We start from the raw sequence: 16,545 nt of genomic DNA on the forward strand, positions 1-16,545 counted from the left end.
GTACGTTGGAATGCCTAAGCCTCTCCCACTTCACTCTGGGTATCCCGACCCACAATGTGCATTTTCCATAGGCCGGCATCCATAGATCCCTCAGGAAATTAATTGCGAATAATCTGACATGCTCTGTAGAAGAATTAATACTACGTACATGCACAGTGAAACTGCATGCGCCAACTGAAGTGCAGCTTCTCGCAGGGCCGAACATTGAAATTCCTGGCATGAGAAAGTACACATGACATATATTTCATGGAACCATTCAACTTGCAGAACTCGCAGTGGTTATTGCACAAAATTATAGCTGCGACCAACTTGCTGCGCAGCCCGATGTAAGAGCCCCAGGCATAGATATATTGGGAGCATATCTATCAATCTTACAAACCTGCCCTTGATAATAAAAAAGGAAGTCATGAAAAGAAGTCTGAAGTTCAATGGCAGCTTGTCTCTATGTTGTCGGCCGGTGCAATAGCGTGTGTGAAATCATTTCAACCTGGCTAGCTAGTCTCCTTCGAATATTGCTTGCCCTTCAAGGAGCCAAGAGCAGATCAGCTCAACTACCCATCTCTGCTCGTCATGCTCTATTTTGAAGATTGCCTTGAACTAAGGCAGGCATAGACGTAACATGATAATATATAAAAATGTCAAATCCTCCTAGGTGGTGTTCCTAAAATCCTCCTAATTCAAAATTTCACTCACATCTATCGATAATCTTTGCATATTGTATAAATTACAAACCATGCAATTGTGAGTGGGAATTTTTTGAATTATGAGGATTTTTAGATTGATTATTAGGTGGATTTAGGAAGATTTTGAATTAGGAGGATTTTGTAAATTATGAATGAACAGAATCAGTTAAAATGCATTAATAAAGGTCAAATTCTTGAGAAAGAAAGTTTAATTTCTCGTTGTTAATTGAAATCGCTTTCTAACATAGCTTTTCAGTATTATTATATATTTTTTGGATAAAAATAGGTATATTTGGTGACCGTATAGACATGTTCATATAAATCGATTTGGATGCATTTATAAGGTAAAATTATTAGCATGAATTTTCTTGCCTCTTGAGAAATCTTTCAGCGTGTGTTACATATTTAAAGGCGGATATATGAAGCATAAATCATCAATTTGCTGAGTGTCTCACCAGTAGCACAACGAAAATTCACAAAAATGGCCACCAAGGATTGATTTTTCCGCCTTTCTTGCATTCTCTTCGTCGTGTTCCTGTTGATCAAACAATGTAATATGTCTTTCCCAGGATGAACACAAGAAGGCAAGCCGTGGACCATCCCTTTTGTGTTCATGATACGATGATGAGCACAAGATTTGGTTATTCCATGTCCTTTACAAAAGTTATGCTGTAACTAATTTAATGTTTATTATCTACTATTTCCTTGGGTTAGCAAGTTGAGTTGGGTTTTGTTAGTGTGCTCCCACGACCGCGACCGGCTTCCCTGCAATTTTACGGAAACTTCTAAAATGTATGTATGAAAGAACCTAATAATAATAATGTTACATTACACGTGAAAGTATATATGCTGAAGGAACAATGATAAAATTGAGGGGAGACATTTTGTGATAACATTGTGTATAATTTGATATAAAAATAACTTCGTATAAGATTAATCATTAGAAGCTAAAACGAGATAACAATTAAAACAATAATACTGCAAAGGCCGTAACAAAGATCCTGGCCGAGTGTTTGAGATCAGTTCATTGCATAAACTTGCTCAGTGTAGGCTCGGCTACGAGAGAACGAACATATCCATCAACACTACTTGCCAACACAGCAGAGCATGAGCTACCCGTCCCAATTCGTCATGCTCTGTTCTGAGGATTGCATTCGATTAAGGCAGCCATAGACATACGTAACATAATAAATAGACGTGTTGGTTTCGCCAATTATTAACCAACAAAATCAGTTTGGCGATGCATTTATAAAGGTCAAATTATTGTTGTCAATTGGAATCCACTTTCTGACATAGCTTCTTCCGTTGTCTTTCTGATTCTGATAAATATATATATATGGTAAAGCCTTATTGTATCGGCATGTTCATACATAAATCAGTTTGGATGCATTTATAAGGTCAAATCATTTTCTGCATAAATTTCATTGCCGCTTAAGAAATCTTAGGGTCTTTCCTTAGTATACAAAGTTAATGATATCACTGACTCATGAGTGTCTCATCAGCTAGCAGAACCGAAAATAACAAAAAAGATGGCCGCCAAGGATGCACTTTTCCAGCATTTCTGCATTCTGTCTGTCCTGTTCCTCTTGATCAACCACTTAATATGCCTTCCCAAGGATGAAGACAGGAAGGTGAGTGCCCCTGGACCAACCCCACGTGTTCATGATAGGATGATGAGCACAAAATTTGATTATTCCGAGACCTTTACAAACGATGCACTGCAACTAAGTCGTGTTCATCGTCTGCTTTTTGTGTGATTTAATCTCGGCAGGTCTACATAGTTTACCTCGATTCTCTTAATCCAACTGAAACATATTCCCCCACTTCTCAGCATCTCGGTTTGCTGCAACAAGTTGTTGAGGACCAGAGGTAAAGATCATTAATTAGCTCCGAGGAAACCATATATTTTCCTAGGCCACATTTCTCTTTTCCTAGCTATTAATATCCTCCATTTTCATCCGCTTGAATGGTCATGTCTCACAGGTCCGCTTCCGCTTCACTCATCAGAAGCTACAAAAGTAGTTTTAATGGTTTTGCTACTAAGCTCACTGAAAAAGAGGCACAGAAGCTAGCCAGTAAGTATTCATTCTTATCTGTAACGTATATGAGATGTTATATGAGCATGTGATTGCATCGTTTGCCGTGAACGTGATACATATGTTTCTGTGGATTGTGTTAATCAATTTCAGGCAAGGACGAAGTATTCTCAGTGTTTCCTAGCCAAACTTTCTATGTGCAGACCAGAAAATCATGGGATTTCATCGGATTGTCCAAGACAGCAAAATGGATGCCCTCCACAGAGGGCAACATAATCATTGCAGTTTTAGACTCCCGCACTTATCCCGAGTCCGAATCATTCGGTGACAAAGGCTTTGGCCCCCCTCCTCGCAAGTGGAAGGGCTCCTGCAAGGGTGGATCCAACTTCACTTGCAACAAGTAATCATACAATTAATCATACGAATACTTATAAATATGTATCTCAACAAGATCCAACCAATCTGGCCGAAAGGCCAACGGAATTTGTTTCCTCTCTATTGGTTTGCACCCTCGCATTCTTACATGAGTCCCGCAATTTAATTTCCTGATTTCTGATTTTTCCACGCACAGCAAGCTCATCGGAGCACGATAATATGTATCTGGCGAGGATTCTGCCTTCGACGGTGAAGGACATGGGACAAACACAGCCTCAACTGCTGCCGGCAATGCGGTGGAAGGGGCCAGCTTTTTCGGAATAGCTAATTGAACAGCTCGAGGGGGGGTACAGTCCTCCAGGATCGCCATTTACAAGGTATGCGATTTCATGGGGTTTTTGCGAAGGAGATGGAATTTTGGCAGCCTTCGACGATGCAGTTGCAGATGGAGTGGATATCATCACTCTTTCACTGGGCGATGGGGCGCCTTCTCCTTTTAACGAAGATCCTGTCGCGATAGGAGCTTTCCATGCGACATCAAAGGGTATCCTAGTGAGTCAATCTGCAGGAAATTCTAGGCCCACTGCGGAAACAGTGAGCAGTGTCACCCCTTGGATCCTCACTATGGCATCGGCTGTTCATCACCAAGCTTGTCCTGGGGAACGGGACGGTTATGACTATATGTTTTCACTCTACAAACTGTCTCACGACTTAGTTTTTTGTGAAAGGAAATGCAACATCGGAACAGCTTTCTGCAACAACGCATCTGGTTCGGATATGTTGATATGTATGCAACTAATAAGGCTAGTTAATATACAAGGGTACAACAAATCTCCGCTAATCTTGGCAAGATATACTCTCTAATAATATTAGTTCTGAATGGACTTTGTCCCAATGATTGATTTTCCAATAAGAACCACATGTTATTTCTTCTCTTTATTGTTGCAGTCACAAATCGATGGAAAAGGAGAACAATTTATTTATGGGGTAGCAAGACCTACCTAGCAGAGGCGTCGCCACAAGAGCTTGAAACTTGCTTCCCGAACACGAGAGGAAAATAATTCGGAGCTGATGGAAACAAATTTATTGCTACGCCCTATTTAAATAGAAACGAGTATCAAGAAATCAGACAGTGAGAAACCAGAATTTCGACCTATAAGAAGAGTAAAACGAATCCATGATCAGTATTATTAGAGAGTATATCTTGCCAAGATTAGCGGAGATTTGTTATACCCATGTATATTAACTAGCCTTATTAATTGCATACATATTAGGCAATAGATATCTTAAAATTCTTTCCTCTTTTCATGTAATCGACAGTATATGTACATGATCAAGCATGAATGAAATTAAGCTTTTAGCTCAGATATTATTTCATTTGCAGAGCCTGCTATGAGGGCTGTCTAGAAATGCAGAAAGTGGCTGGGAAAATCATGATCTTCGATGGGGGTGCTTGATGGACTTTCCGAGGCGGCAGCATTTGGTGCTCAGGAGACAATCCTGAAGGGCGCGGATCATGACGATGCTTCTGCTTATCCATTTCCCTCTGTGGCCCTGGACGACTCCAGCTTTGAAAAACTCCTATCCTACCACAATTCCACAAGTGCCTGAATTCATGAATATTTTCTCGCATCGTTTAATCATTTTTCCTTTTGTCATATATTGACAAGAGTTATTTCTCGATGGTGTACTGCAGAGATCCTCAAGCCCTTCGAGTTGGCCATCAACAGGACTGTCACCAATGTAGGGCCTCCGAACTCGACCTACAAGGCCAAAGTTGACATCTCCCCAAACATTAACATCACTGTGGTCCTAGAGGTCATTTCCTTCGAGTCCGTTTTCGAGAAGAGGTCTTTCTCCATTGGGATTTCAGCGAGTGGTTTGCAATATGGCGCACTGTTGTCTAATGAGGTCGTTTGGTCCAATGGCGTGCGCCATGTGAGGTCTGGTCATCGTGTATACTGAACAAGAGAGTCCATAATAATTGTCTGGTCATCGTGTATTTTGGTTATGGACTTCAAGTTTCGATTGTATATGAGACAGAACTATACAATTAAATAGTGTACGTGCTTTCCCACTTTGCTTGGGCAGGGATCTGAGATCCAAATCGAATAAGCCAGCACCCCAAGGTCCCTAACCGTTTGGTCGATTCTTGCATGTACTTAGGAGCTGCAAGAGCATGGATTTCAGACTGGCCGGATTTGTACTCGAACAACTGCTGATTTTAGTAGACAGATGTCCTTCCATCCATACGCAGCTTTGTTTCCAGATATATTATCTCAAAGAACATTAGTCGAAATGCCAGTTTTCATTTCTTTTTTCCCCCCAAGAATTTGCATAAGGTTCTTCCCTCAAATAATCCCGGAATATCCCTTTCGGACTCGCAGTATCTGCGGTATCAAAACCACCCAAAAAATCCTAGCTAGATAGCACTGTCGGTTGCTGCTTTTTGGTGAACCTGCAGCGAATTATGGGAGAAATGATTTTACCAAGCATAGAATGGAACCAGCTAGGGTGGGAGTAGATTTGACATATTGTAAAATCCAAAAAATGTTATACGATAAAAATCGATAAATACACATGAATTTTCAGGAAGTATTTCGAAAATTGCAATCTCGATCGATCGATTAAAAATACCATAAAATGTTATGTCCCAATACCTTTTTTAACCAATAAAATAAGTAAGATAATATATTTGGGGGTGAGCTTGACACCCAGTGAATAACCGCAATCTAACCTAGCCAAATCATAGCACGGGTTCAGTAATATTATAAAAATATCATCGAGATCTCTAGAACTTAGGACATCCATGTGCCCCTTCTTAGCTCCCGACCACATTGACAGCTCCACATTGGCAACCTCTCTGCTCCAGGCAGTCCTTTCCTACTACTCGGCTTACGACTGAGTCAGGGCGCCACAAGAAACCGATTTCCATCAATCTCAGTTCACATCTCAAAACGTCACTATACCTTTTCAAATATCGTAATCGATCATATAAAAATACGTTCAAGATCCTAACACTAACAATAGTCTTTAACATTACCATGACGATGTGGTTCTAAAAGTATTAAGATAACGATAAAAAGTATTAGTTCAAGAATAGATTACCCACTTTAATAAGTTTCCTGAACATCAAACATCCTAAACCAAAACATTTTCTATTTTCTAGGATTTTTTTTCTCAGATATTTTCCCTCGATTTTTCTCTCTCGGCCGCTTAAACTCTCATTCTCTTTGTTATAGCCGGGATGTATGAAATGAATCAGATGATAAATAAATGAAAGCAAACGGATATAAATAAACTCCCCAAAAATATTGGCGGTGGAATGGATGAAATTGAGTGGGCCGCGTCGAAAGAAAAGGAAATATAACACATGGAAAGCACTTTGGGAAGTTTATCCTCTAAAAAAAAAAGGATAATTTAACTAACTAAACAATTAATAAATCTAGTATTGATTGCAAAGATTGGGAAAATGTTACGTGTATAAGCAGACGATAGGCTCGGGATGTTACACATGTGGGGTGAATTCGGTAGACTCTTGAGTAATCTATTTATAGTAATCGCCAAGGAAAGTACGACCTTTGCATTTTTTTTTTAAATATAGGACGATCCTTAAAAAATTGCAAAGAAAGGCATAATCTTTGCATTTTTTTTCCAAATAAGCACGACCTTTGAAGAGTAGCACAGAAAGAGACGACTTTTGCACTTTTTTCTAAATATAACACGACCTTTAAAAAATAGCATCAAAAGACACGACTTTCAGGTTTAGCTCCGATTCTAGCACATTAAAAATGAAGATTGTGCTTGAAAGTCGTGCATTTTTGTGCTATTTTTTAAAGGTTGTGCTATATTCAGAAAAAAGTGCAAATGTCGTGCCTTTCTGTGCTACTCTCTAAAGATCGTGCTATATTTAGAAAAAAAAATACAAAGATTGTGCCTTTCTATGCTATTTTTTAGAGATCATGCTATATTTAGGAAAAAGTGAAAATGACTTTTAGGTGATTAAATCATATATATAAAGTTGTATTCCTTGCAATAAATAGGGTTGGAGAAATAAATTTTTAATAATATAGGGGTAAAAAGGTCAATATTTATTAAATAAACGGGGTAGAAAGGCCATTTTTTAATTAAAATAGGGTTTAAAAAGTCAATATTCTAAATAATATTTCCTTCTATGTCAAAATAAAATTTAATTTAATTTAGAAACAACATTAGTAAAGAAAATTTAATTGAATTTAATTTATGTAGGTATCTTTATCCTCATTTTAGAAAATTTATTTTGTAAAAAAATAATTTTAAATTGCTATGTTAACTGCACAATCTATACAGAAATTAAAACTTACAAGTACAAGTTCAATATATTATTAGATTATTACAGTACGAATCTCCCACTATATCAAATTTATGTTAGGAAATTAATTATTGAAAATAAATTTTATATTATATATGGAAAATTAATTATTTTATGTGCATAAAGCTACAATTATTTATACTTTGAATTCTACATAAACTTTACTTGAATTAATCTAGATAAGTATTTTGCCCCTCAATCTTGAAAATATTATTTGTAAAAAATTAATTTCCAAGTAATAGGTTAACTGTACGATTTATATAAACGAATTAAAACTTATAAATACAAAGTTCAATATATTATTAATATTTTGCAATACAACTCCTATCATTTTAAATTTACTATAGCAAATAAAATTTATATTGTATATAACAAATTAATAATTTATGTGCATAAAAAAATTATATGTACTTTAGATCCTACACAGTTTATAAAAACTCTTTATTCATTTAATTAAATTTGAAAATCATAAAAATTCTCTGGGAAAAAATAAAATTATAATTACATTTAAAGCAAAAGGTTCAGCAAATCAATGTAGAAAAACTACCATGCAATAGATAGGTAAAAGAAGACTAGTTTTCGTAAATTTGCGAGTCATACAGACTTTAATGTTTGTGTAATAAAAACGAAAAAGCTCGGCCTAGAAACACAGCAAAGCCAGTAAATCTTAGTTAAAACTTTTAAATTTTTATTTTTTTCCATTGTTTTTTGTTGGTGTGGGCCGAAGCCCAATTCTTTTTTGTATGTCTTCATTAGTAGAATTCTTTTTTTGATCTTTCTCTTAATTGGCAATTGGCATGGTTCTTTTTTTTTTTTTTACTCCTTGACTTAACTCTTTGGATATGATTCACTAAGGAGAAGGGAGGGGTTAATTTCGTTTTGAAATAACCTAATAAGTGGAGACAAAGAACAGGAAAGGGAAAAATCAGTTATATATGAAAAAATTTTAATGGACGAATTTTTAATTACTCTTTTTACCTCCATTCAACCCCAAATTGGGGTTTGGAGGGCAATCGAGGTAAATAATTTCCCCTGATTTTCTTTCTCCTCCATTAAAATTTCAAAACTAAATAAGGGGAATTTTTTCCTTCCCTTCCCTTCCCTTTCTCTCCTTTACCCCAAATCCAAACATAACGTTAGACGAGAGATTATTAACCACGCTCCTATAGTTATTAGACTAAAAATTCAGTAAATTTAAAGTTTAAGGAATGCAAAAATATTATCTTTCTCGATGAAAAATAGTTATACGCAATTTATTAGAAATATTTTGATTTCAGTGCCTAGAATTTGGTAGTACTCATAAACTCCACGAGCTCTTGATTTGAGCTTACGGCTTCATACCGAATTTACTACAATCTGCAGATTTGATACATGAGTATGAAATAATTCTACTTGAAATACATAATTTTAATCAAGCTTTGTTACTTGAATTGAATTCTTGTATTTTTATGGATTCCAAACCATGTAAATGAAAGTATCAATAGTGAACTTATTAATTATTTGCAGGAAATATTAAAAACTTAATAGCAAAATATCAGTTATTCGTCCAAAATATGCCTCTCCTCCTATTCCTCATTTTTTTTTGAAAAATGACTCAGTAAATCACAAACTTCTACATTTTATCACAAATTATTTTTTTTGTAAATAATACACAAACTATCGATCCATTATACATTTTACCATGCGCATTAGTTTTTCCATCAATTTTAACTGGCATGCTAACCTAGCACTTAATGGTGCCACGTGGCGCAAACAAATTAATTGAGTGCTACCCTGATAACTTTTTTAAAAAAATAAATCTGACAATTAAAAAACAAAAAAAGTGCCAAAAAAATAGAGGGAAGGTGCCGATCAGTGGGGCTAGTCGCCGGCCATTAGTTGAGGTCGCCAGCCACCATATTAATGTTCGACGACCTCGATTAGGGAGTTAGTGGCTGGCAGCGAGGCCCCACCAATTGGAATTGGGGGAATCCCCAAACTCCGCTTGGAATTGGGGATTCCCTCAATTCTGATCAGTGGGGCCTCGTCGGCAGACACCACCCCCACCTCAGGTTTGTCAGTTACCATTTTTTTTTTGCAATTCTTTTTTCAATTTTCGGATTTATTTTTTGAAAAAAAATTTATGTGGATCCCACTCAACTAATCTATTTGCGCTAGGTGGCATCGCTGAGTGCCTTGTCAGCGTGCTGACTAAAATTGACGAAAAAACTAATGTCATAGTAAAACGTATAACGGATCAATAGGTTATGTATTTCTTACAAAAAAATTAATTTGTGGAAAAACACAGAAAAAGTGTAAAGTTTGTTAATTATTTAGTCATTTTCCCCTTTTTTTGGCCTTATTATCCTATTTGTTTACTACTTTCACATGAAAAGTTAAGGAGGGGAGTTGACTGTTATTTTAGCCTGTTTCTAAGAAAATATAACTGCAAGACGATTTGATACACTTGGCACTTGACCTTGTGGAGATTTGATTTGAATCTTTGCAATATAGTTTCTTCTTACCTTATTTTTCAAATTAAATTTATCATATACAATAATATATTTTGATTGATAACAAATTTACGATTTTAATTATAAAAACAAATCATAATTACATTACTTCATTATCCGTGCAGCGCATGGACTCAACCAATAATAATAATAATAAATAAATAAATAAATAAAATTAGTAGGATAATGATAGAAATGCCAAAAATTAGATATTAATTTATTTTCCCCTCATCCTAATAAAATAATGGTATTGATGAGGAAATAAATGCAAAATATTTTTATAAGTTTGAAATATTAGATGGTATTTGTGTTCGGTCTTTTTATATTTACTGCTTTCACATGAAAAGTAAGGGGGGGAGTGGACTGCTATTTTAGCCTGGTCATAAGAAAATGGTGCATGAGTGTAAAATTTAACAATTAATAATATTTTATTAATTTTTAAAATTATTAACAATTAAAAAAATGGTGCAATATTTTATGTCGAGTATTCGATCCACGTTCACCGCATCATTCTATTTTCTTATTCCAAAAAATTATTAATATTTTATTTCAATCACTCGAGGATTAATGCTTATTTGTCACATTTATTACAATTTATTGATAGTTTCTCATGTCGCATAATAATTTTTTTTATTAATCTTTTCTTTTTGGAATGACTGATGTGCATTTTTTTTTTTGTGATAACTCACATGCAATTCATTGATAAAGAAAAGGTAATTTATATTTTCCCATACTATAAATATATCCATGCCCACATCTGAATGATACGCAAAATTCATTTCATTATCCCTGAGCAAATTGAGGTTGACTTGTGTCTATGGTTTTCTGCATCCTTGGTAAAACCCGGTGTCCAGGTGGGTTCTTTGGCTCTATTTAGTATTAAGTTGCAAATTCTGTGACCGTGACAAGTTATACTTGCTGTCCTCCTTGTGATTTCGATATATTTCAGTCCAATTCAATTCAGTTGTAACAAATTAAAATTTTGATAGGGAAGAATTGCTGGCCCGAGCTGTATGGGACAATCGGGGAGAAGGCATTAGCTGTAATAAAGCGAGAGAATCCAATGGTGCTGCCCTTGATAGTCAAGGAGGGAACCCCGGTCATTATGGACTACTGCTGCGATCGCGTTTGGGTCTGGGTCGATAACTCTGGTGTCGTCGTTAGGGTCCCTACTATTGGCTAGCTAAAGCTAAAGATCATGCATGTTACCAAATCAATCAATAAATAAGTTGCACCTTAATTAGAGGCTTGGTTGGATGTGATGAGTTGAGATAAATGTTCTTTGAGGACAAATCATATATTAAAATCCGGCCGAAATGAATTCTAATTAAACTGGCCTCCGTTAATCTATGGGAGTCCAATGACAAACGTTGGCGTCCTCATCTCCTTGAATGACTTTCATATCGTTATCAACACGTACGTATATATGTATACTGGTTTTCAGTACGTTGGAATGCCTAGGTCTCTCCCACTGCACTTTGGGTATCCCAACCCACAATGTGCATTTTCCACGGGTTGGCATCCATAGATCCCCTTAGGAAATTAATTGCGAATAATCTGACATACTCTGTAGAAGGATTAATACTGCGTACATGCACAGTGAAACTGCATGCGCCAAGTGAAGTGCAGCTTCTCATGTAGTTGCTTACTTCTCTTGGCGGGGCCGAACATTGAAATTCCTGACATGATGAAAGTACACATGACATATATTTTCGGGAACCATTCAACTTCCAGAACTCGCAGTGGTTATCGTACAAAATTATACCTGCGACCAATATGCTGCGCAGCCCGATGTAAGAGCCCTGGGCATGGATATATTGGCAGCTTATCTATCATCTTACAAACCTGCCCTTGATAATAAAATGGAAGTCATGAAAAGAAGTCTGAATTTCAATGTCATGTCAGGAACCTCAATGGCAGCTTGTCTCTATGTCATCGGCCGGTGCAACAGTGTGTGTGAACTCATTTCAACCTGGCTAGCTATTGTGAGTGGAAATTTTTTGAATTATGAGGATTTTTAGATTGATTGTTAGGTGGATATAGGAAGATTTTGAATTAGGACGATTTTGTTAATGATGAATGAACAGAATCAGTTAAGATGCATTAATAAAGGTCAAATTCTTGGAGGAAAGGGCATTAGTGCAATGGCACAAAGCGCTAAATTGGAACTAAGAGGTCACGCGTCTGATCCTTATCAGTGGGATTTGTGTCTATCTATTTCGCTTTATTTTATATCTTTGTATTAGTTTCATGGGCCTTCCTTACGACCGAAGAAAGGTCATTTTCTTGTGGTTAGTTGAAATCGCTTTCTAACATAGCTTTTCAGTTTTATTATATATCTTTTGCATAAAAATAGGCATATCTGGTAAAGCCGCAAAGACATGTTCACATAAATCAGCTTGGATACATTTTTAAGGTAAAATTATTAGCATGAATTTTCTTGCCTCTTTAGAAATCTTTCAGCATGTGTTACGTATTTAAAGGTGGGGATATGAAGCATAAATCATCACTTGCTGAACGAAAATTCATAAGAAGGGCCAACAAGGATGGATTTTTCCGGCTTTCTTGCATTCTCTTTGTCGTGTTCCTGTTGATCAAACCATGTCATATGCCTTTCCCAGGATGAACACAAGAAGGCAGGCCATGGACAGTCCCTTCTGTGTTCATGATACGATGATGAGCACAAGATTTGATTATTTCCATGTCCTTTACAAAAGATATGCTGCAACTAATTTCATGTTTATTGTCTGCTATTTCCTTGGGTTAGCAAGTTGAGTCGGGTTTTCATGAGCTTGAGTTTTCATCTTTCTCTGCCTCACAGCTCTGCTGCCACTTCACTCATCAGAAACTACAAGAGGAGTTTCAATGGTTTTGCTGCTAGCGTCAATGAAAAAGAGGCAAAGAAGCTAGATAGTGAGTATTGTAGTTCGCAACATTTGTCGTGTTTCTGCAGATTGTGTGATGAAAATATTCTCAGTGTTACCAAGCCAAACTATGCATGTCCAGATCACAAAATCAATGGAGTTCGTCGGATTGCCAAGAGAGCAAAATGAATACGCACCACAGAGGGCAACACTGCTGTTGGAGTTGTCGACTGTGGTGCTTATCCTGAGTCTGCCTCATTCTGTGACAAAGTCTTCAGCCCCCTCCTAGCAATCCTGCAAGGGTGGCACCAACTTCGCTTGCAACAAGCCTGCATATCTGATCAAACATCAGATAGTATACTTTTTTTCCAGACTTCGCAGCAGTGAACTGAGATCCACATCAAAGAAGCCTTGTGGCCAGATATACTTCAATTTATAAATTGAACTTGTCAATTTGCACTTGAAGAACTTAATTAATCTCAGTAGGCAGATATACTTCAATTTATAAATTGGACCCCTGGCACGATGCCTTGTGGCCAGATATATTTTCTCAAATGACATGTTTGGCAACCACTTTTCGTTTTTCCAGAGTTAGCAAATGGTTCTGCACCCCAAATAAATTCCAACATCCCTCCTGGGAACATAATATCTCGCGATATCAAAGGTTTCCGGAAAATCCAAGTATGGTCACTGCTTCAGTGAATCTGCACCAAATTCCTGGCAGATAATGAACATATTTGGCCCGAAAAGACTTTTAGTAAATGGAAATTCAATCAATCTGGGATTACCCTATATTAAGTTTCCGAAAATGTTAATAAATGCTTTATTTCTAATTCTGCCAACTTAATGATTTGTACCACATGCAATGAATATTAAGCTGTAATTAAAAAGATACTTATTTTAATTTGTTTCCATATTGTGGGAATCGTGATTTATTAATTGAATGGTCTACACCTGCGTATAAAACATCATTCTTCATTTCTCATCATCAGTAGAAGTACGAAAAATTCACAAGATGGCCAGGGATGGATTCTTTCTCATTTCCTGCATTCTTGCCTTCATGTTTATGTTGATTAACAGCATATTATGCAGCGCCCAGGATGATAAGAGGAAAGTAAGTATTGGACCGACCCTTCAGTGTCATGATCTGAACAGGATATCAATTCCGTGTTCAATACAGTAACATCATGTTTATCTTCGGTTTAGTGGGAGTAACTGAGTTTCGTCAATCTTGACAGGTCTATATTGTGTACATGGGTTCCGTTCCGACTGAAACATCGGAATCTATTCCCCGACTGCTCATCACCTCAGTTTATTGCAGGATGTATTTGGGGACGAGAGGTAGATATCATTATTTTCCAGCGGGGAACTATTTTCCCTGGCAGGGCCTTTTTTCGTGGGATCGAGTTTCATAAACTTGAAATAACCTCTTTCTCTGCCTCACAGCTCTGCTTCCAACTCAATCGTCAGAAGCTACAAGAGGAGTTTCAATGGTTTTGCTGCTAGGCTTACTTAGCAGGAGGCACAGGAGCTAGCCAGTGAGTGTTCTATACGATATAATTTCACATAAATTCACTATAATACTACAATTACGTATTCAGATCGGTTTCCACTAATTCTGTGATGGATGTCAGGCAAGGATGAAGTATTCTTGGTGTTTCCTAGCCAAACTTACCATGTCCAGACCACTAAATCTTGGGACTACATCGGATGACGCCGTACCGTAAAACGGAATCCCACTGTGGAGGGCAACATTATTATCGGGGTTATTGACTCTGGCGCATATCCTGATTCTGAATCCTTCAGTGACAAAGGCTTCAGCCCCGTTCCTAGAAAATGGAAGGGCTCCTGCAATGGTGGCAGTAACTTAACTTGCAATAAGTAATTATACCCCCGGATTTCAAAACCACAATAGAATGTTATTGTTCTTGTTTGTTCGTAGATAATCTTAGATATACATGTCTGTCCTGATTCCTAACTTTCCAACCCAGATAACGCTTATTCTTGCAACAGGGCATTGCAGTGAATTCATTTCCATCCAGTCCGACCAATTCTGCTCGTGTTTGGGGAGCAGGTTTCAAGCTCTTGCGATGAAGCCTCAGCTAGGTAGGTCATGTTGCCGAAATGAATTCTTAAAAAAGTGTATCTGCATAACCTCTGCTGCAAAGAAAGTTTTAGAGTTCGGAGAAGTTGTCGTCATTCCGCACTGTTATTGTAGAACCTGCACGGAAGGCTGTTTAGATAGGCAGAAAGTTACTGGCAAATCGTGATCTGCGAAGGCTCCGAAGGAGCTCCTGAAGCTGCAACTTACAATGCTGGTGGGATCATCTTGAAGCCCACGAGACCTGATGTCGCTTCGCCTTTCCCACTTCCCGCTGTGGCTCTTGACGACTTCTCCTTTTAGAAACTCGTGTCTTACCACAGTTCCACAAGGTGGTTGATTTCGTGAACGTTCTCACATCCTTTAAAGCATTCTTTCTCATACGCCGACTGAATTATCTCTGAATGGTGCTCCGCAGAAATCCTCAAGGACGGATAGTGAAGGGCGAAACTGTTCCAGATCCTACTTCCCCTGTGACCGCTTCCTTCTCTTCAAGTGGACCGAGCGTGATGACTCCTGATATAATGAAGGTATGCAAAATTTTCCAAGCAATTCTAAGTTTCATAACTTAGTGGCTGTCATATGTATTTTATGCCTTGAGAATATCTTGCAGCCAGATGTAAGTGCCCCTGGCATAGATATTTTGGCTGCATATCCTCCAGACGTGCCACCGACGAAAGGAGGTGGGGATGACAGGAGTGTGAGATTCAACGTTCTTTCTGGGACCTCAATGTCGTGTCCCCATGTTGCCGGTGCAGCAGCATATGTGAAAACATTTCATCCTGACTGGTCTTCCTCTGCTGTTAAGTCAGCTCTTATGACAACAGGTACTTTCCCGCAATTCTCTGTAACCATAACACAGTCCTGAAGCACAAATGTCTGACACCCCTTTCTCATTCGTGTAGCTTCAAAGATACGTGATACTACTACAAAAGGAGGTCCTTCGGGATTGGAATTTTCTTACGGTTCAGGGCAAATCAATCCCTTGAAGGCTGCAAATCCGGGCCTAATTTATGAAATCACCAAGGATGACTATGTGAACTTACTGTGTAGCTTGGGCTTCGATGTAAGAAGTATAGACAGGAACAGCACTTGCCCAAAGGGAGCCAAGAGCATCACAGAGGCAGAACTCAACTACCCTTCTCTAATTTTTAAAGCGCCTGTCTCGAAGCCCTTCAAGTTGGCCCTCAACAGGACCGCACAAATGTCAGGCCTCCAACCTCGACCTATAAGGCCAAAGCTGTTAGCGCCTCCAACGTCAACATCACTGTGGTTCCTGAGGTCCTTTCCTTTAAGTCCATCTCCGAGATGAAGTCTTTCATGGTCGGTATTTCGGGGAGTGGGTTGAAATCCGGGACACAGTTGTCTGAAGAGGTTCATTGGTCTGACGGCGTGCACAGTGTGAGGAGTCCAATTGTTGTGTATAATTAACAAAAGACTCAGAACAATTGAGCTTCTTAATTAATTTCTTTGTATTCTGAAACCTCAGTGAACTCCATTTAAAGCTTCAGGGAAATCCTTTTATGAGCTGGACATGCTGCTTCAGGAGTAATCAAGCCTCCATATTCATATGGGTTATGGACTTCTTTAAAGTTTCGATCACTTGCCATAAAATTCAAGAGAGAGAACTTTAGGTCAGTACA

At 37.8% G+C, this 16,545-nt stretch overlaps 2 protein-coding genes and 1 long non-coding RNA gene across 3 annotated transcripts; all 3 read left to right on the plus strand.

Annotated features, from left to right (window-relative positions):
• Positions 1-2,212: 2,212 nt before the first annotated feature.
• Positions 2,213-5,070, plus strand: LOC116200630 (subtilisin-like protease SBT4.6). Its single transcript, XM_031531461.1, has 5 exons — positions 2,213-2,314; positions 2,455-2,552; positions 2,667-2,758; positions 2,873-3,119; positions 3,291-5,070. The coding sequence occupies exons 1-5, from the start codon at positions 2,213-2,215 to the stop codon at positions 3,310-3,312; spliced, it is 561 nt and encodes a 186-aa protein (XP_031387321.1). The 3' UTR covers positions 3,313-5,070.
• A 5,598-nt stretch (positions 5,071-10,668) lies between these two features.
• On the plus strand, positions 10,669-11,285 carry LOC116199695. Its single transcript, XR_004155584.1, has 2 exons — positions 10,669-10,791; positions 10,927-11,285. It is a non-coding gene; the product is annotated as an uncharacterized LOC116199695 (long non-coding RNA).
• A 4,021-nt stretch (positions 11,286-15,306) lies between these two features.
• LOC116200631 (subtilisin-like protease SBT4.4) lies at positions 15,307-16,214 on the plus strand. Its single transcript, XM_031531462.1, has 3 exons — positions 15,307-15,432; positions 15,516-15,729; positions 15,808-16,214. The coding sequence occupies exons 1-3, from the start codon at positions 15,307-15,309 to the stop codon at positions 16,212-16,214; spliced, it is 747 nt and encodes a 248-aa protein (XP_031387322.1).
• The last annotated feature ends 331 nt before the right edge of the window (positions 16,215-16,545 follow it).

Source organism: Punica granatum, chromosome 3 (assembly GCF_007655135.1).
Source record: "Punica granatum isolate Tunisia-2019 chromosome 3, ASM765513v2, whole genome shotgun sequence".
In the NCBI taxonomy this organism is placed as follows: Eukaryota; Viridiplantae; Streptophyta; class Magnoliopsida; order Myrtales; family Lythraceae; genus Punica; species Punica granatum.

Coding starts and splice junctions, on each gene's coding strand:
- LOC116200631 (XM_031531462.1), top strand. CDS start 15,307: ATGGTGCTCCGCAGAAATCCTCAAGGACGGATAGTGAAGGGCGAAACT. Junction 15,433..15,515: donor TGACTCCTGATATAATGAAG/GTATGCAAAATT, acceptor AATATCTTGCAG/CCAGATGTAAGTGCCCCTGG. Junction 15,730..15,807: donor GTCAGCTCTTATGACAACAG/GTACTTTCCCGC, acceptor TCATTCGTGTAG/CTTCAAAGATACGTGATACT.
- LOC116200630 (XM_031531461.1), top strand. CDS start 2,213: ATGGCCGCCAAGGATGCACTTTTCCAGCATTTCTGCATTCTGTCTGTC. Junction 2,315..2,454: donor CCAAGGATGAAGACAGGAAG/GTGAGTGCCCCT, acceptor TAATCTCGGCAG/GTCTACATAGTTTACCTCGA. Junction 2,553..2,666: donor CAAGTTGTTGAGGACCAGAG/GTAAAGATCATT, acceptor CATGTCTCACAG/GTCCGCTTCCGCTTCACTCA.